A 16,091-nucleotide genomic window follows, 5' to 3' on the forward strand; every position below is an offset into this window, starting at 1 on the left:
TGAGTGCAGCTGACTCTGTGAGGAAGACCTAGAAAGAAGAAATGATGGGTGTAATGGTGGCAACAAAGAAACCAGGATCTATGGTCCTATCAGGAGGACAGGTGGGGAGAGCTTCCTTCCTCTAGCTTACCCATCTCACTGGACAATAATAAAAACAGCCACTGTCAGTGAGCCCTTCCCATGGGCCAGGCTCTTATCATTCCACCCATAGGGCTGCCATAGCATATTACTACGAACTTGTAGCTTAAAACAACAGAAATTTATTCTTTCACAGTTCTGGAAGCCAGAAGTCTGAAATCAAGGTTTTCTCAGGGTCATGCTCCCTCCCTCCTTTACAAGAGAATCCTTTCCTCCTCCAGCTTCTGGTGGCCTCAGGCATTTTGTGGCGTATGGTAGCATAATTCCAACTCTGCCTCTGTCTTCACATGGCCTTCTTTCCTGTGTGTGTCGTCTCTGTCCTCTCCTCTTATAAGAACATCATTCATTGAGTTTAGGGACTGTCTTAACCTAGGATGACTTTATCTGGAGACCTTTAACTAACTATATCTACAAAGACCCCTATTTCCAAGTAAAGTCACATTCTGATGTTTTGGTGGATATGAATTTTTGGCGGACATTACTCAACACCATCCTTTCAACAGCCCCATGAAGTAGGTCTCAGAATTCCAAGTTTATGCATGAGAAAATAGGCTCAGAAGGTGAAGAGGTTGTTCAAGGTCACAAAGCAAGAACACACAACAGAGATCTGGATCCTGATATCTCTAACTCCAGAGCCCTAATACTTCCCTCTCCACTTCACACTGTTTTCTGTGCAGAAGCTTGGCCCATGATGTCATTTGGGGAGATAGATTGGCCTTGCAGAAAATGTTGTGGAGGCAGGGTCAGATTGCAGTCAGAACACGTGGGCCCCAGTTGTGCTTCTTTGCTTTAGGCTAGACACTTCCCTTCTGTGGGCCTCAGTTTCCCCATCAATATAATGGGATGTTATAGAAAGCGGGAAGGGATCTTCACAGTCCATATATCTAACAATAAACTCATACCCAAAATATATAAAACATTCTAACATGAAAAAAGACAGATAGCCAAACAAAAAAAATGGGAAGGAAAAAAAACTTGAATGAAAACTTCACAGTAGAGGATATTCAAGGACAACAAACATATGAAAATGCATTTAACTTTATTTTTATTGTAGTTGCTGTTGAGTTGATTCTGTTAGTCATTAGGAAAATGAAAATTGAAACCACAATATCAGTACACACCAAGCAAAATGGTTAAAATGAGAAAAGATGGAAAGTATCAAGTGTTGAGATATAAACTCTCATCCACTGTTGGAAGGACTATAAACTAGTATAACCACTTTGGAAAACTGTTAAGATCTAATAAAGCTGAACATATGCATATCTTTTTTTTTTTTTTTTGGTGAAATATACACAGCAAAAATGCACTTCCATTCCACAGTTTCTAGATATAATGATCAGTGACACTGGCTATGTTCTTCACATTATATCAACAGTCTCATTATTTCTGTTTTAGTTTTTCACTTCCATTTAATCTCCCACCCACCCCTTTTCATCTATGCCTTAAAATACCTGTTGATACTTTGGAGATTATATATATATATATATTTTTCCCCCCATAGTCTTGGGGAATCCTCCATTTTCAAAAGGTCCAGTAAGTCTGGATACTCCAACAATTTGAAGTTCTACAGAACAGAGAAAAGTGAACAAAGCCAAATAGAATTGTGGGATTCAAATAAGAAATCAAACAGGATTTTTGGAATTTCAGAACAACAGGATAGTAAAAAACACATAGAAATTATTTTCCAAGAGATAATCACAGAGAATTTCCCAGACCCGAATAAGAAACGAACCAGCAAATCCGGAAAGCTAGACAAACCCCAAGCAGAAGGGATAAAAAGAGGGCTATGTCATGACACACAGTAATACTTGGAAAAACAAAGACAAGAGAATTCTGAAGGCAGCAAGAGAAAAGCACAATATGACCTATGAATGGTCCTACATAAGAATCAGTGGAGATTTCTCCTCAGAAGCCCTGGAGGAAGATGAGGAGGCAGGGAAACTACAGTAATGGGAAAGAAACTTAACGCATTGTGATAAATGTAACTAAAGTCACTGAACAATTTGTGTGGAGATTGTCAAAAGCTTGCTGTGCAAACTTTCACCAAAAGCTCGGTAAAATATTATTTAAAAATAAAGAGAACGTTGACACATTGTGAAAAATGTAAAAAAAAAAACCCTGGAGGCCAGAAGACAATGCAGCAACATATATAAAATATTGAAGGAAAACAATTATCAACCAAGAACTCTTTACTCAGCAAAGTTGTCATTCAAAAATGAGGGAGAAATCAAGACATTCCCAAATAAATAGAAACTCTGGGAATTTGTTACTACCAGATCTGCTCTGCAGATATTACTTAAGAGAGTTCTTCAGATGGAAAGGAAAGTACACTAGACAAATATTCAAATATGCACATGGGAAAGGGGAAAAAAGAGAAATCTCCAATAAAGGTAACAGCATGGGCAAACACAAGGGGCAAGTATACAGTATTTTCAGGGAGAAAACAATAGTTCAACAAGTAATACAACTTCAACTGCACAAGAAATAAATTAAAAACCTGTCAGATACAGTATCTATAATGATTTAACTGGAGACTCAACAACAGAAAGTGAGGAGGGAGGAGCAAAACAGGAATAGAGTTTCAATGCGTTAGTGTTCTATGTTACTTGTTATTTGTATGTCAAATTTTTGCAGGAAGCTGAAATAAGTTGTGGCAATTTTAAAGTTGTCCAATGTAATACCTGTGATAACCACTAAGAAAATACTCAGAGCAAATACACAGAAGGGAAAAAGGAAGAAATCAAAAAGGTTCAACACAAAAAAAGCAGCTAAACACACACACACAGATGTAGACATACAAAACCAGAAATATAGAAATAATGGGACAAAGAAGATATAAGACAAACACAAAACAATCAGCAAAATGAATGAAGTAGGTACTTTGTTTTCAGTAATTACCTTAAATGTAAATGGTCTAAACTCCCCATTCAAAAGACATATAGCAACAGAATGGATTAAAAAAAAAAAAAAGATCTATCGTTATGTTTTTTTTTTCTTATGTAGTCTACAAGAGACACACCTTAGACACAAGATACAATCAGACTGAAAGTAAAAGGTTGGAAAAGAATATTCCATGTAACTACCCACTGCCATTGAGTTGATTCCAACTCAAAGCAACCCTAGAGGACAGAGTAGAACTGCCCCATAGGGTTTCCAAGGAGTGCCTGGTGGATTCAAACTGCCAGTCTTTTGGTTAGCAGCTGTAGCTCTTAACCACTATGACACCAGGGTTTCCTCCATGCAACTAATAACGAAAAAATAGCAGAAGTGGCCATATTGATATCAGATGAAATAGATGTTAAGTCAGAATCTATTATCAGAGATAAAGAAGGACATTACATAATAAAGAGTTAATTCATCAAGAAGACTTAAGAATTATAAACATATATGCACCTAATATCAGTGATCCAAAATATATGAAATACTGACTGATAGGACAGGAGTAATAACTCCACAATAAGAGTTGAGGACTTCAATACACCACTTACAATTCTGGACAGAACATCTAAAAAGGAGATCAGTAAGGACACAGAGGACTTAAATAATACCATAAGCCAACTATACCACTAGACCAATTAGACTAATGGACATATATAGAATACTCCACCCATCTTCAGAGCAATACACATTTTTCTCCTGTGCACATGGATCATTTTCCAGAATAGACCATTAAACAAGTTTCAACAAATTTTAAAAGACAGAAATTATACAAAGTATCTTCTCTGATCACAAAGGAATAATATTGGAAAACACAAAAATTTGCGGAAATTAAACAACACACAATAACTATTGAGTCAAGGGAAGAAATCAAGAGTGAAATTAAAATACCTGGATATAAACGAAAATATAAACACATCATACCAAAGCTTATGGGATGCAGTGAAGGCAGTCCTCAGAAAAAAATTTATAGCAATAAACACCTAAATTAAAAAAGAAGAAAGATATCAAATAGTATAACTCTACTGCTTGAGACATAAGAAAAAGAAGAGCAAACTAAACAAAAAGCAACTAGAATAAAATAAATAAAGGTCAGAGCTGAAATAGATGAAATAGAGAACAGGAAAACAGCAGAGAGGATCAATAAATTCAGAAGCTGGTTCTTTGAAAAGATCAATAAAATTTATGAATGCTTGCTGGGGTGACAACAAAACAAAGAGAAGAAGCAAATAACCAAAGTAAGAAATGAAAGTTGAAACATTACAACTGACCCAAAAGAAGTAAAAAGGATTATAACAGAACATTATGAACAACTGTACTCCAACAAAATTGATAACTGATGCAATGAGCTAAACTTAGCTAAACTGACTCAGAAGAAAGCAGACCCATAACAAGCAAAGAGGCTGAATCAGTAATAAAAAGCCTCCCAACTGGCTTCACTGGGGAATTTTTTTTTTTAACATTTTATTTATTGTACTTTAGGTGAAGGTTTACAGAACAAACTACTTTCTAATTAAACAGTACACATTTTGTTTTATGACATTGGTTAACAACAACCCTACAACATGTCAACACTCTCCCTTCTTGATCTTAGGTTCCCTATTACCAGCTTTCTTGTACCCCCCTGCCTTCTAGTCCTTGCCCCTGGGCTGATGTACCCCTTTAGTCTTGTTTTGTTTTATGGGTCTGCCTAATCTTTGGCTGAAGGGTGAACCTTGGGAGCGACTTCATTACTGAGCTAAAAGGGTGTCCGAGGGCCATGCTCTCAGGGTTTCTCCAGTCTCTGTCAGGCCAGTAAGTCTGGTCTTTTGTGAGTTAGAATTTTGTTCTACGTTTTTCTCCAGGTCTTTCCAGGACCCTCTACTGTGATCCCTGTTAGAGCAGTCAATGGTGGTAGCTGGGCAAAATCTAGCTGTACTGGACTCAGTCCGGTGGAGGCCATGGTAGATGTGGTCCATTAGTCCTTTAGACTAATCTTTCCCTTGTATCTTTAATTTTCTTCATTCTTCCTTGCTCCTGAAGGGGTGAGACCAGTGGAGTATCTTAGATGGCCGCTTACAGGCTTTTAAGACCCCAGAAGGTACTCACCAAAGTAGAATGTAGACCACTTTTTTTATAAACTATGTCATGCCATCTGAGCTAGATGTTCCCCAAGACCATGGTCCCCACAGCCCTTAGCCCAGCAATTTGGCCCCTCAGGGAGTTTGGATGTGTCTATGGAGCTTCCATGACCTTGACTTGTACAAGTTTTTGCTAGCTTCTTCACGGGGGAATTGTACTGAACATTTAGAGAACTGACACCAATCCTGTTCAAACTCTTCCAAAAAGTATAAAGCCAGCGTTACTCTGGTACCAGTGTCAGACAAAGAAACTACAAGAAAAGAAAACTACAGACCAATATCCCTTATGAATATACATGCCAAAATCCTCAACAAAATACTAGCATACAGAATCCAACAGCATATTAAAAGAATTACACATCATGACCAAATGGGATTTATTCCAGGAATGTAACGATGGCTCAACATTAGAAAATCTGTCAGTGTTATAATACACCACATTAACAGAACGAAGGAAAAGAGCCACGTGATCAGCTCAATCAACACAGAGAAGGTATTCAATAAAATTCAGCACCCTTTTACGATAAAAATTTTTAACAAGATTGAAATAAAATGGAAGTTCCTCAACATGATTAAAGGCATTTATGAAAAACCAACAGCCAACATTATAATCAATGGAGAAAGATTGAGAACTTTGCCCTTATAAACGAGAACTAGACAAGGATGCCTACTCTCACCACTCCTATTCGGTGTTGTACTGGAAGCTCTAGCCAGAGCAGTACTGCAAGAAAAAGAAAGAAAATGTGTCCAGATTGGAAAGGAAGAAGTAAAACTATCTCTATTCGCAGATGACACGGTCCTATATATAGAAAATCCCAAAGAATCTACTAATAAGCTTCTAGAACTAACAGAGGAATTTAGCAAAGTTGCAGGATGCAAGCTCAACACACAAAAATTAGTTGGGTTTCTAAACACCAGCAAAGAGAAATCTGAAAAGAAGATTAAGTAAACAACTCCATTTACAATAACATCTAAGAAAATGAATATCTAGGAATAAATTTACACAGCAATGTGAAAAACTTATACAATGAAAATCATAAAACACTGCTGAAAGCAAAAAAATCAAACCCTTTGGCACTGAGTCGATTCAGACTCATAGTGACCCTAAAGGACAGGGTACAACTGCCCCATAGGGTTTCCAAGGAGCACCTGGTGGATTCAAACTGCTGGACCTTTTGATTAGCAGCTGTAGCTCTTAACCATTATGCCACCAGGGTTTCTGAAAGAGACTCCAGAAGACCTAAACAGATGGAAAGGTGTTCCATGCTCAATACTATCCAAAGCCATTTACAGATAAAATTGAGGATTAGTTTTTTCTATTTCTGTAAAGAATGTTGTTGGAATTTTGACTGGAATTAAGTTGTATCTGTAGATTGCTTTGGGCAGTACTGACATCTTGACTATATTAATTCTTCCAATCCATAAGCACGGAACATCTTCTCCTGTGATCTTGTATGCTTTATAATTTTTTTTTAATGTGGGCCATTTTAATATCTTACTATGATGATCTGGAACTCAGAATTTTATGTATTTCCAAAGAATTATTTTCAGGATTTCTTTTTACTCGGGTCCACAATCAATGCCATGGAAGCAGCAGTCAAGAAATATGATGACATATTGTGTTGGGTAAATCTGCTGCAAAAGACCTCTTTAAAGTGTTGAAAAGCAAGGATGTCACTTTGAGGACTAAGGTGAGCCTGACCCAAGTCATGGTATTTTCAGTTGCCTCATATGCATGCAAAAGCTAGACAATGAATAAGGAAGAAGAAAGAAGAGTCGATGCCTTTGAATTACAGTGTTGGCAAAGAATACTGACTATATATACCGTGGAAGAATGAACAAATCCATCTTGGAAGAAGTATAGCCAGAATGCTCCTTAGAAGCAAGGATGGCTAGACTTCATCTCATATACTTTGGACATGTCATCAGGAGGGACCAATCCCAGGAGAAGGACATCATGCATGGTAAAGTGGAGGGTCAGCAAAAAAGAGGAAGATACTCAATGAGATGGATCAACACAGTGGCTGCAACAATGGGCTCAAGCATAGCAGATCGTGAGGATGACCCAGGACTGGGCAGTGTTTTGTGTATGAGTTGGAACTGACTGGAGAGCACCTACCAACAACATTTTTATACTTTAATTCCACTTTCTTCTGCTAAGTTCCATTAGGGGCACTCTGGCCCTTCCAGCATTGATTCAGCCTTTCTGTGAGGGGGTCTGAGGTTACTTTCGTTGTTGTTCTTAATACAGGGTTCTATCCAGGCTCTCCAGGTTTAAGGTGTTTTGTAAAATTCTAAGTTTCTGGATGCTGACTCTGGGTGGTTTTCCCTAAGCTAGCTGATGTTACTGGGGTGTGAAGTTCCTTCTGAGGTCTATAGGTGGGGCGTATCTATCCCAAGCAGACTGCAACACTGGGAAAAGGATTTCCTCACATCTTTTTTTTTTTTTATCTGTGGGGCTGGGGCATGGCTTTCCCTATGTAGCTGGATGCACAGGTGCTGCACTTTTCCACTGGCTAAAGGTAGAAGGGGTGGGACATGGCTTTCCTGAAGTGGGGAGGAGGTGGGGTTAGTGCTTTAGAGCTTTGGGTTCTTTCTGCTTGGGCAATCCTGAGCAGGCTCTCCCTCAGTGCCTGGTTGTTAGGTTGTTAGGTAGGAATCCAGTTGGTTCCTGCTGGGTTGCCTGTTTGATGTGCTTTTCTTGTCCTGGCAGATGGATGGGTCCCGTGGCTCTTCTGTGGGTCTTGGGTCTTGGTGTCCTTCCACCTCTGATCTCTGTGACTCAATAGCACTCACCCACAGCATTTCAGCTTCCCTGTGAGCTCCCCAACTGTTGCACCTGTGCTTCCTTGCTCCCTCCTTTTGAGTTCCCACACCCAATTCGCACCACTTTAATGGGACTGCACTTTCCTTAGTTTATCAGATTTCAAATCCATGTTGTGCTGATATGCTACTAACTCTCAGTTCTACTCCAACAGAGAAGGCATCCCAACCCTTTTGCTGGACCTTTCTGAGGCTATTCACCTAGTATCTCTGAGCCAGTCTGTGTCCTCGGTGTGGATGGTGTCCTGGGTTCTTTGTTCAAAGGTATTGCCTGTCCATGTCCAAAATGGTTGCAGTGAGCTGAACTGGCAGGTAGGGTAGGCAAATCTCAGTCTTTCTGCTGTTCCTGCTCTCTCTCTGTCTTGATTTGGGACTTACCTTAGTTCCTTAACTGCTATCCAGAGCTCTGAAATCTCTATCTGTACTAATTTTTATTTGTTGTTCACTGGCTTAGTTTTAGGGGCATGTAGAGGAGTGACTCCTTATGCCACCGTCTTGCCCCCCCCTTCCATACACATACCTTTTAATTCAGTAAATTCTACTCATAGATTTCTATGAAAGAGAAGTGGATTCATTTCTGTCCCAAAGACATGTATAAAAATGTTCATAGCACTGCTGCTCATAATACCTCCAACCTGGAAATGACCCAAATACCCATAGGCAGTAGACTTGATAATAGAATTCAATTCACACAATAGAAAACTATAGAGCAATGAGAATAAACAAACTATAAGTAGGTGTGTAACAGTATGGATAAATCTCACAAATACAATGTGAAGAGAGATCAGACATGAAAGACTGCCCACTGTAAATTCTATTTATAGAAAATTCAGAATCTAATCCCATGTGTTGTGCTCCTTGGAAACTCTATGGGGCCATTCTACTCTGTCCTGTAGGGTCGCTATGAGTCAGAATCGACTCGACGGCACTGGGACTGGGTAATCCCATGTGTTAAAAATGAAGGTAGTGGTTTTCCTTGGGCATTAGGGACAGGAAGTAGACATGAGGGTAGCTTCTGGGCTGCTGGTAAGGCAGTATGTGAAAATTCATCTACAAACTCATGAATTACATACTCTTGTATTTATGTTATCTTTCAGTACAAAGTTTAAAAATATACAACAAAAAAATACTGTTTGAGTGTCCTGCCAGCTGATGCTCTGTTGCTTGAAAGGGCTTGGAAAACAGCTAGTCTGGGGAAAACTACTGAGGGATGGAGTCTTGGGAAGACACACAGAGCAATCCCAGGAAGTCCCAGGTATTTCTACAAAGAACAGAGGCAACACAACCTTCTCCAGGGGAAACTGGGGCCCTGATAACACGCAGAGGAAGAAGAGAAGTGATCTTACTTACTCGACAAATGGCCTTTCCTGTCGAGAAGTCCCCAGCACACAACATCTCCTCATGCAGAGAGTAGATTTTGCTTCCAGCTGTCCTTTGTCCATATAAGAGATTACAGAATTTGTTCTCAATGAGGTCCACCTTGCCCTCCTGGAGACGGAAGGGTGGAAGCAGCTGCACTGTGAGGATGACGTAGAGATCAGTGAAGTGGAAAGTAGCCTAGCAAAGGAATCCCAGGCTATTCTGAACCCCCACTCTGCCTTCCTGCTCGCTAGTGTCCTCCTAGTACTCTCTCACAAACATGGGGTTTTGTCAGCACAGCTCGTCTTTCAACACTGCTTACCATGTCTTCTACTCATTCTGATAAGCCCCTTTCCTGTTTCTCAAACTTTTCCACAAACTTATTGTAATCCCTCCACCTATCTCATAGCAATAGACCACACTGTTACTATTCCTCGTACACACACACACACACACACACACACACACACACACACACAAAGAGACAAGTCCCACCAACACACAGTCCATTTACTGGGGCCTAGCAACCATTCACCAACCCACCTACTGTTTCATGAACTGTACAATCCATTATCTATTCGTCTATCACTAACCATTCTCCCATTTCTCTATCTTTCTTCTATACTTCTTCTTCCATCTATCTACCCACTTCCCTCAAAATTCTATTCATTCACTCATTCTTCCATTTGCCCATTCACCCTTTCATTCCTGTCTCCATCCATTCCTCTGTCATCCATCCACCCCACTTCCCCTCCATCTATTATTAACACATCCACCAACTTCATCTGTCTTCCCACCATCACCCCGCCCACCCATCCCTCCACGCACCTATCCTTCTATCCACAAACTCATCAATATCCACCCATCCTCTGACATCCACCCACTCATCCACTCACTCATCTATTCATCTGTCCTTTTTTAGGTATCTTCTAGACAACAGTGATATAGTGGGAAACATTTTTAGTTGGCAGAAACAGTAAGTGAAATAAAATTATTTTAGATCTAGTAAAGGCACGAGGGAAATAAAACAGGGAGATGTGATAGTTGGGGTTGCCTATTTTAGCTCACATAATCAAGTAAAACTTCCCAGAGGAGCTATCTAAGCTTCGTTGTGTCAAGAAGAACTAGTCAGGCAACTATTCAGGGAGAAAGCTTGCTAGGCAGGAAGAGCAGAAGTAAAGGTCCTGAGGCAGCAATAGCCTTAGCATATTAAAGGAACAGGAAGGAAGTGCTTGTGGCTAGGATGGAGTGTATAAGGGTTACAGTAGGAGAAGGCAGAGAGGAAGAAGTGAGCCAATATGCAGGGCTGTATGCTAAAGTAGGGAGTTTGGATTTCATACTAAGCACAAATGAGAAGAACCTGGAGGGCACTGAATGGAGACGTGGCATGACTGGTATTTTAAAATTAACACTCTGACAACTGTTCGAAAACTAAAGTGGAGGCGCACGACGGTGGAAGCTGGGAGATTAGTTAGGAGGCTACACGCAAGAAATGATAATCTATAGAACAGGGAGGTAGCAGTGGAGTAGCTACAAGGCGCCAGGCCCTGTGGTGGAGGTTGGGATATTGAAACAACTAAGACATGGTCCACGCCCTCAAGGAGTGACCAGTCTCTGTATGTGTCTGTATTCATGCGAAGACAAGTGAGCAAACAAATACTCAAAAAAAAGAGCCAAAATGAGAAGTAAGGGTACAGGAGACAGATGGGTGGCTGTTTCTGTTCCCAACTCTGAGCCTTGATATATATATATACACTTTCCGTTCCTGCTTCCTTCCTCAGTGCACACTAGAGTGTCCTTACTCAGTGAGGAGCAGTGCCTTCATGGAGGCATGTTTGGAAATGCTGGGATGCTGGTTGTCATAATGACTAGGGAGTGTCCCTGGCATCTAGTGGGCAAAGGCCAAGGATGCTAACAGTTCCACCTGATAAAGACATGTTATGGCCAAAATGCTGGTAGCACATCTGTTGAGAAACACTGTAGCAAATTATGACCCTACAAATAATTCCAAATATATATTTTTTCCTTAATATTACACCCTAAGCATTTCCTCAAAGTATAAACATGCCTTTTTTAAAAAAATAAAACACCTTATGCATAAGCCTTTGTGTACATTTCCTGTCTTTAAAAATAATACTTTTTCAACTGTTATTTTGTTGACCCTAATAAGTCTATGAAGTATACAGTTGACCTGGGCTAAGAGAAGAGCAAAAAAACTTTTACAGAGGTAAACACTATTAAGTCATAGTCATTCTAACTTGACCATGAAAAGGCTTTATAGCCAAGGTAGGGAGTTTGGAGTCAGAAGCCATAAATGTGTTTTCTTGTACACCTCCCAAGCACCTTCTATGGCACCGAAAAATCAAGATGTTTGGTGGTGGCCTGCAATGGCCCAGGCCCCAAGCTTGAATTTTGGAGTTGAACCAAGTGATCTCAGATTCATGGCTAATTAAAATCTTACAGAAAGAACCACAAAAATTCAACCCCAAATTCTTGATTCCAAAAGCAAAATATTCCCAGACTTTTAGAATCTTGGGCTCTAGTTCCATTTTTAGAACTAGAAGGGCCCCAATATGGTCTTCTCAGCTTACAAGTTATGGAAATGAGGCACAGCCCTGGGCCTCTTTGCCTGAAGACCTCTCAGGCTGAGCCATACCTTCCTTTTCCCCTCCTTGTCTGTCTCTCTTCCCTCATCCTCCCTCTTCTGTCCCCTTCTCCACCATGTGCTCTCACTGTTCTCGGTGAGCATTCCCCAGCCAGTTATCCAACAGGATGTGTAACTGGGCAGCAGTATATCAGGGTTTGGGAGGCAGGCAGGGATGATGTGCGAAGTGAAGTTCACAGGCAGGTACAGTTGCAACATGACAATGTCACTCCCAAAGGGGTGAAACTTCTCAAAGTCTGGGTGGATGATAATCCTATTCACGGGCATCTTCCGGGTGTGCTGAGTTTCTTCGTACAGTTGTGTATTTCCCAACAGAACCTGGTAATCCTCTGGGGCATGGGATTTGCTGGAGGAGAAAGGGCCTATTATCATCCATTATCTCTGAGTAGGGGGCAAGCACTCTCTCCTTGCATCCTCATTTAACTGTCCACACCCCTCTGGGTCCCCCCACCCCACCATGATTACAGACAGCTTTTGTCTCCCCCTTTCTAATTAGCCCTTCTCCCTTGAAGCTGATTGATAGTCTACTCACAACTTCAGGACACATGACTTCCCCATCATGTCCTAGAATCTGAAGAGCAGAGAATCTAGTGCTGTGCTTGGTGGGGTCACCAAATTGAGCACTTTTATTTCACACAAGAGAAGATCTGGCTCAATGCTAACTCTAACCTGAACCTTCTGAAGGTTCCTCATGACCCACCTCCTGGCCTGTCCACCTTTCCTGCCTTTCTCCTTTTTTTAGACATCCTACTTCCCAAGGGTTGCTTCTCCACATGGTTGCAAGCACTCATGGATTTGTTAAATAAACAAATGAGAGCATGAAACCGAATCTCTTCTTGTTCCATGAACATGCGTGATGAATCTTCCAAACTTCATGACTTTGTTCACATGGCTCATCCACGTGAAGGCCCTCCCCGACTACACATGTCCAAATCTTCCCTTCAGACAAGTCCCTCCAACTCCACGCCCTCTTCTGGAAGCTCCCTTCAACCCCCAGACTGAAGCATAGCATCTTCTGACTTCTCTCACCTGGGGTATTCACCTTCCTTTAATAAAGCTTGTTATCTGGCTAAATCATTCTCACCCTTTACCCTCAGTTCAGACATCCCCTCTTATTCACTTTAGGCTTTCTCTCCTTCTTCACCCTTATTAAGCTTGTGCCTAATAAGCAGGATGGCAAAACATCTCAAGTCGGGATCTCCCATCATCTATGACATAGAGGGTCTCACATGGAGTGTGGCACAGAGTAGAGGCTAACAGGACCCAGGTGGGGTCCCAAAGCCAGTCAATGCTTGAGCTCCAACTCCATGACGTGGGCTGTGCTGTTCCCCTACTCACTCTGGATCTCTCCAAGTCTGTTAAGAAGATGGGCACAGAGCCAGGCCCAGGATAGGCCTTACGAGTTAGACTCCTGACTGTCTAGTTCATGTCTCCAAGGTCAGGGAGCCCCACACTTTCCCACCCATGTAGGCTGGCCTGTGGGGTCATGGGGACTGCAGCTCTTCCTGGGAATATAGTGTTACAAAGTGCTGCTGGTTGTACACGCAGAGTCCTAGGTCAGTGCCTAGAGATTCCGACTCAACAGGAGTGTATGGGAAATCCACAGAGAATGCCTGGTCTACAGGTGGCAAAAAGCTTGTCCACATCACATCGTGGCCAAGACAAACACTGCCAATGCTCTAAAGGCAAGTTTGTGTTGGGGAAGACAGACACAGGGGATCTGCCATGAGTGAACCCTGGGCCACAGACAAGAGATGCTTGACTCCAGCACAGAGGAACAGGAGATTCCCTGGAGGAGGCACTGCCTGAAATGAGAGCAAAGGATAAGAAGGATTTAGGCAGATGCAGGAGAGTTAAGTGGGGAGGGAGTCCAAGTGGAGGGGAATGCCAGGTCAAAGGCAGGAACAGTACCATGTGTTTGGTGGCGGCAGACTGTCCCACAGCAAAGCTGGGAGGAGAAAGACTTGGGATATCCTTTACCCATTTCTTTCCTCTTCCCCTTGCATCTTCCTCCCCCACCCATCCCCTCTGCTTGGGGCACCAAGGAAGAAAGACTCACTTGAGAAAGCAGTGAGCTGCTGAAACTACCCACTGGGTGTCAATGAGGACTGCGCCGCAGAAGTGCCAGCCCTGGTAGAGCAGGCTGGCCTGCCATGGCCATTGGCCAGCCACCACGTCCTGGCCACCAAAGACCTTTCCCACCACCTTGGGCTTTCCGCACACTGTGAAGACACCACCACCACCCCACCTATGTTAGAGTCGCCTGTGGTACCCCAGAATGTCACTACCAGTGAGATGCCTCCCTCTATCAAGGGACACTCAGGCCAAGAGGGCTGTCTTGGCCTCTGCCTTCAATGGCTGCCTCTGAGGACCAGGCCACTAAGCACAACAAAGCCCTGTGGGAATGATAGCCCAGGGGTCTGGTGGGGGATGGGTGACCGAGGGAGCTCAAGGCTGCATTTCTGGGAAAGACAGCACCATCCCTGGGCCAAGCACTGTGATAGGCACACCACGGACCTTATTTCCCTCAGCTAGCACACCTCTATACCTATTTGCAGGTGAGAGTCTTAGAGGTTACATTACTAGCTGAATGTCATGGCTTTTAAGTGGCTTTGCCCCCTCTACCTCACCCCAATAACCAGGGGAGAGACATCACAGGCAGAAGTTGGAGTTTGAAAACCAAAACTTTCTGTGATGCTTATGTGACCTGAGGTAAGCCACTTCCCCTCTTTGGATTCAATTCTCCATTTCTAAAGAAGTGGGGCCCATGATGACAACCTGGCTTCTAAGACTCACCCCTAGGAGAGACTGAAGGGAAGTGATATGAAGTCATGTGTTCAGGCCCCATGAAAAGGGAGAGTCCTAGTCCCTGTTCTGTGCCCCTCACCCCCAAGCAAGGTGAAATGAGACGTCTGGAGCCCCACCCAACTCAGGGTCCCCTCACTTCAACAGTCCTGGTACCTTCTCTCTTCACCCAGTCTTGAAGACACCCTTGCCATCTGCCCACCTTCCATGGCTCTCACACCTGGGCTCTGGGGAGAATTCCCACCCAAGAAAGACCCCAGTGAGTGAGGAGCTAGACCCACCTTGGTCGATGTCTCTGAGACCACCTGGTTGGGAGGAGAGTGTGGAGAGATGAGACTTAGGTGACTTCCTGGTCCCAGGGCACCTGCCTGCCCCACACTTCCCCATCTTCTCTGGCTGTTACCTATAGGCTGATCCCAGCTCTATGCACCTCGGTTTCAGGCCCCATGAGGTCTTCCTTTCAGCTCCTGTTGCAAATCCCTCGATCACCCTGGGCATGGCCATTGGTCACCTGAACCTCCTCCCCTGACTCCTCCACTTCTGGGGTCAGTAGTGCCGGCCCTCCAGCCCCTTCTCCCCGGTAAGGCTTTGTCCTCCTCACTCACCTGGAGCCTGGGAGGGGGCGAGGAGAAGGCGCTCTTTGACAGGAGGGGCGGCAGACGGAGCCTCTCCCGGCCACAAGGCGGCCTCGGTCAGAGGCAACAGCAGCTGCAGCAGCAGCTGTACCTGGCGCAGCCAGAACAGGGTGCGCGGACTGTTTCGAGCAGGCCGAGCCGCCTCAGCACCCATCATCACTGCCCAGGTCCAATAGCCCCCGTGGACCAACAGAGGAAGGAACCCCAGAGCCTGACCCCCGACCCCGCCCTGACCCCGCCCCCTGGTCCCGCCCTGCTCCCGCGCCCCGACCACACCCTGAGCCAGGCACCTGACCCTGCCTTTGCCTTAATCCCTGGCCCCACCCCCAGCCAGCCGGACCCTGCCCCAAGCTGGGCACCAGAAGGAACCCGAGCTCAGCTCCTAATCGCATTCTGAGGCCAGGCGCCTGATCCCGCCCCCAACGCTAGGAAAAAAAAAAAAAAGGTAGTGCTGGTGTAATAAATAGACGACATAGAAAAATGGGACAGGGTATTTTTTCTTCGTCACTAGATTGTAAACACCAGACCACAGGGAAATTATTTTATTCACTTTAGTGTCTAGGTGGAAAAGAGTAAAGGCAATAGCAATTAGTATAAAAATAGCAATTA

At 43.3% G+C, this 16,091-nt stretch overlaps 1 protein-coding gene across 3 annotated transcripts in view; it reads right to left on the reverse strand.

Annotated features, from left to right (window-relative positions):
* LOC100661405 (putative serine protease 47) overlaps positions 1-15,657 on the reverse strand; it is a 38,385-nt gene extending 22,728 nt beyond the window's left edge. For 2 of the 3 annotated variants that reach the window (XM_064290975.1, XM_064290974.1), the window contains exons 1-2: positions 15,453-15,657; positions 9,369-9,535 (exon numbers count right to left, since the gene is read on the reverse strand). In XM_064290975.1, the coding sequence (XP_064147045.1) occupies positions 9,369-9,535; positions 15,453-15,639 (354 nt within the window). In that variant the 5' untranslated portion in view covers positions 15,640-15,657. Of the gene's footprint in view, positions 1-9,368; positions 9,536-10,752; positions 12,389-15,128; positions 15,153-15,452 lie in introns of those variants that run through there. The other variant, XM_064290977.1, reaches the window with a different exon arrangement.
* Between the last annotated feature and the right edge of the window lie 434 nt (positions 15,658-16,091).

Source organism: Loxodonta africana, chromosome 9 (assembly GCF_030014295.1).
Source record: "Loxodonta africana isolate mLoxAfr1 chromosome 9, mLoxAfr1.hap2, whole genome shotgun sequence".
NCBI classification, from domain to species: Eukaryota; Metazoa; Chordata; class Mammalia; order Proboscidea; family Elephantidae; genus Loxodonta; species Loxodonta africana.